Here is a 2,210-nt window from a genome sequence, read left to right on the forward strand (position 1 = left end):
AACCAGTCAATTATTACAGAAGAAAGCTTGTTTTCATTCATTCACTAAGCACTTCCTGCATGTGCGCTAAATGCCTCACCTGGGGTTTCAGGGTTAAACAGAAATGTAACCTACACATGCCTGTGTCCGTAAGATTGAAAGAGAAAAAAAGGCTCAAGAGAAGCCCAACTATTGCTAAAAATAGGTCTGCCGGTCTACCAGGTGTTTCATAATCTAATGAGCATGTTCACAGCACCCTTCTAGTATGTCAGCATTTCTCCAAAGCACAGGCTGCTTTGCAGGAAAAAACAAAACAAACGGTGTTTGGCAGAAAAAGAAGGGGCTGGAGTGGAGGGACAGGCGGAGGAAGTGCAGGGACCCAGGAAGTCGCGTAGAAGGACAGCACCTCTGATACTTTAGCTTCACAGTGCACACGAGCATGTCACTCCACGGTGTCTTAACAAATCATGACAGGACATTTAACCCAGCGTTTCCTAAAGTTATTTGAGGACAGAACACCCATAACTCCCGTGAATATCTCACTGCTAAACGTGGCGACACCCCTCAGGAAACGCTGCCGCTGCCCGATGCACTGTCCAGTTTGGCACCACTGCGCACATGTGACTATTTGGATGTAAATTAGGTAAAATTAAAAATTCAGATCCTCAGTCGCTTCAGGTAGTAATAGTGGCTACCATGTTGGACAGGGCAAATACAGAACATTCTCGTTGTTGCAGAATGTTATACTGGGCGGCGCTGGTTTAGACCTTATTTCTGGAAAATCTTACCTTGAATTTAAATGTATTTCCTGTCTCTTTGACCGAACTCCAGGCTTCTTGTGGGCGGGAGATAAGCTTAAGGTTCTTTGGGTTTCCAGCACAGCGTTCAGTATTTAAACAATCCCTGTGTAAAACGAGCAAGACGACAACAGAAACCTCTAGGCTTTGATCCAGGCGCTGCCTGAGCTCTGCACACGAGGAGGGTGGGTGGCGCTGCGGCCAGGGGCCCCGTGCAGACGGCTCTCTCTTGCAGAGGATCAGCACGGCGACGGGCGACGGCAAGCACTACTGCTACCCGCACTTCACCTGCGCCGTGGACACGGAGAACATCCGCCGAGTGTTCAACGACTGCCGCGACATCATCCAGAGGATGCACCTCAAGCAGTACGAGCTCCTGTGAGGCGCTCCCCGGCGCCTCCGCCCGGCCCTCCTCCCTCCGCCCTACCAGGGAGCTTGTTCCGGGACTGCCCGTCTGTCTGTCGGCTCCGCGCCAGGTACAAGTAGTGCGCCTCGCTTCGTCCTGCTGCTGTCTGACCTGCTGTATGTACGTCCGCAGTGGCCACCAAGCCTCTGGCTACCTCTGTTCCCCTCGGGTTTGGTTTTGTAGCTTTTGTTTTCCAAACATCCTCAAACCCCATCAACTTGTGTCACTGCAAACGTCAACTCTCCTTTGGCCACAGTGGGTGGGTGCTCTCTTAGTCATCCAGTCGTTTACTTGGGGATTCAGGGAGACCTCGGCAGACGGGGAGAAAGCACTTTGCTTCCAGTAGAGCATGACTGCGGAAGCACAGAAGCAACGTAGTGAGATCTTAGCTTTATGTTGCTACGGGCTCACCCGGGCGCTAACCTGCCGCCGGGACTTAGAATAGACCCCAAGAGACAGTGAAGGGAAGCTCTCCAGTTACACTTAAGTCCCTGCCAGCCTCACACATTTGTGTTACATTTAGGCAGAAAACCTGCCACAGTCACTGCTGCAAAATGTGTCCTGTCTAAAAATGATCCTCCAAAGCTTTACTATACTAGGACAAGGGTCTTCTTCCAGTCTTTTGTTGCCAGTTTAGCATACTGTACAGACCACAAGATGTAATATTATTTTGTATAACTACTTAAGAAAACTCTGTAGATCTCTGTGCCTTGATTATGGCTGTACCTGTAAAAGAAATGTTTTAATTGTGCTGAACAGCTTAATATCAACATTACCTACTGCTTGCTCCAGAAAAGGGAATGAATGGTATCTGTAGAATGCAGGATCTTTTATCAGGTTGATAACTTTTTTTTTAACATACTCCTTAGTTAAAAAAAAAATACATATGTGTATATATATATATAATCTTACTCCCATAACACCCACATCTTTCCACACAGAGCTGTTGCAGCCACTTGTCTTTGCTTACCTGAGCCTCAGCTTTAAACACTGACATCAACTCAAGCGTACAAATGGTAATCTGATGT

At 48.0% G+C, this 2,210-nt stretch overlaps 1 protein-coding gene across 1 annotated transcript in view; it reads left to right on the forward strand.

The window, feature by feature from the left end:
• The window catches only part of GNAL (G protein subunit alpha L), a 129,524-nt gene extending 128,364 nt beyond the window's left edge, over positions 1-1,160 (forward strand). The window contains exon 13 of the mRNA XM_004385795.2: positions 1,012-1,160. Coding sequence (XP_004385852.1) covers positions 1,012-1,158 — 147 coding nt within the window. The 3' untranslated portion in view covers positions 1,159-1,160. The remainder of the gene's footprint in view (positions 1-1,011) is intronic.
• The last annotated feature ends 1,050 nt before the right edge of the window (positions 1,161-2,210 follow it).

This window comes from Trichechus manatus, unplaced genomic scaffold (genome assembly GCF_000243295.1).
Source record: "Trichechus manatus latirostris isolate Lorelei unplaced genomic scaffold, TriManLat1.0 scaffold00146, whole genome shotgun sequence".
Lineage (NCBI taxonomy): Eukaryota > Metazoa > Chordata > Mammalia > Sirenia > Trichechidae > Trichechus > Trichechus manatus.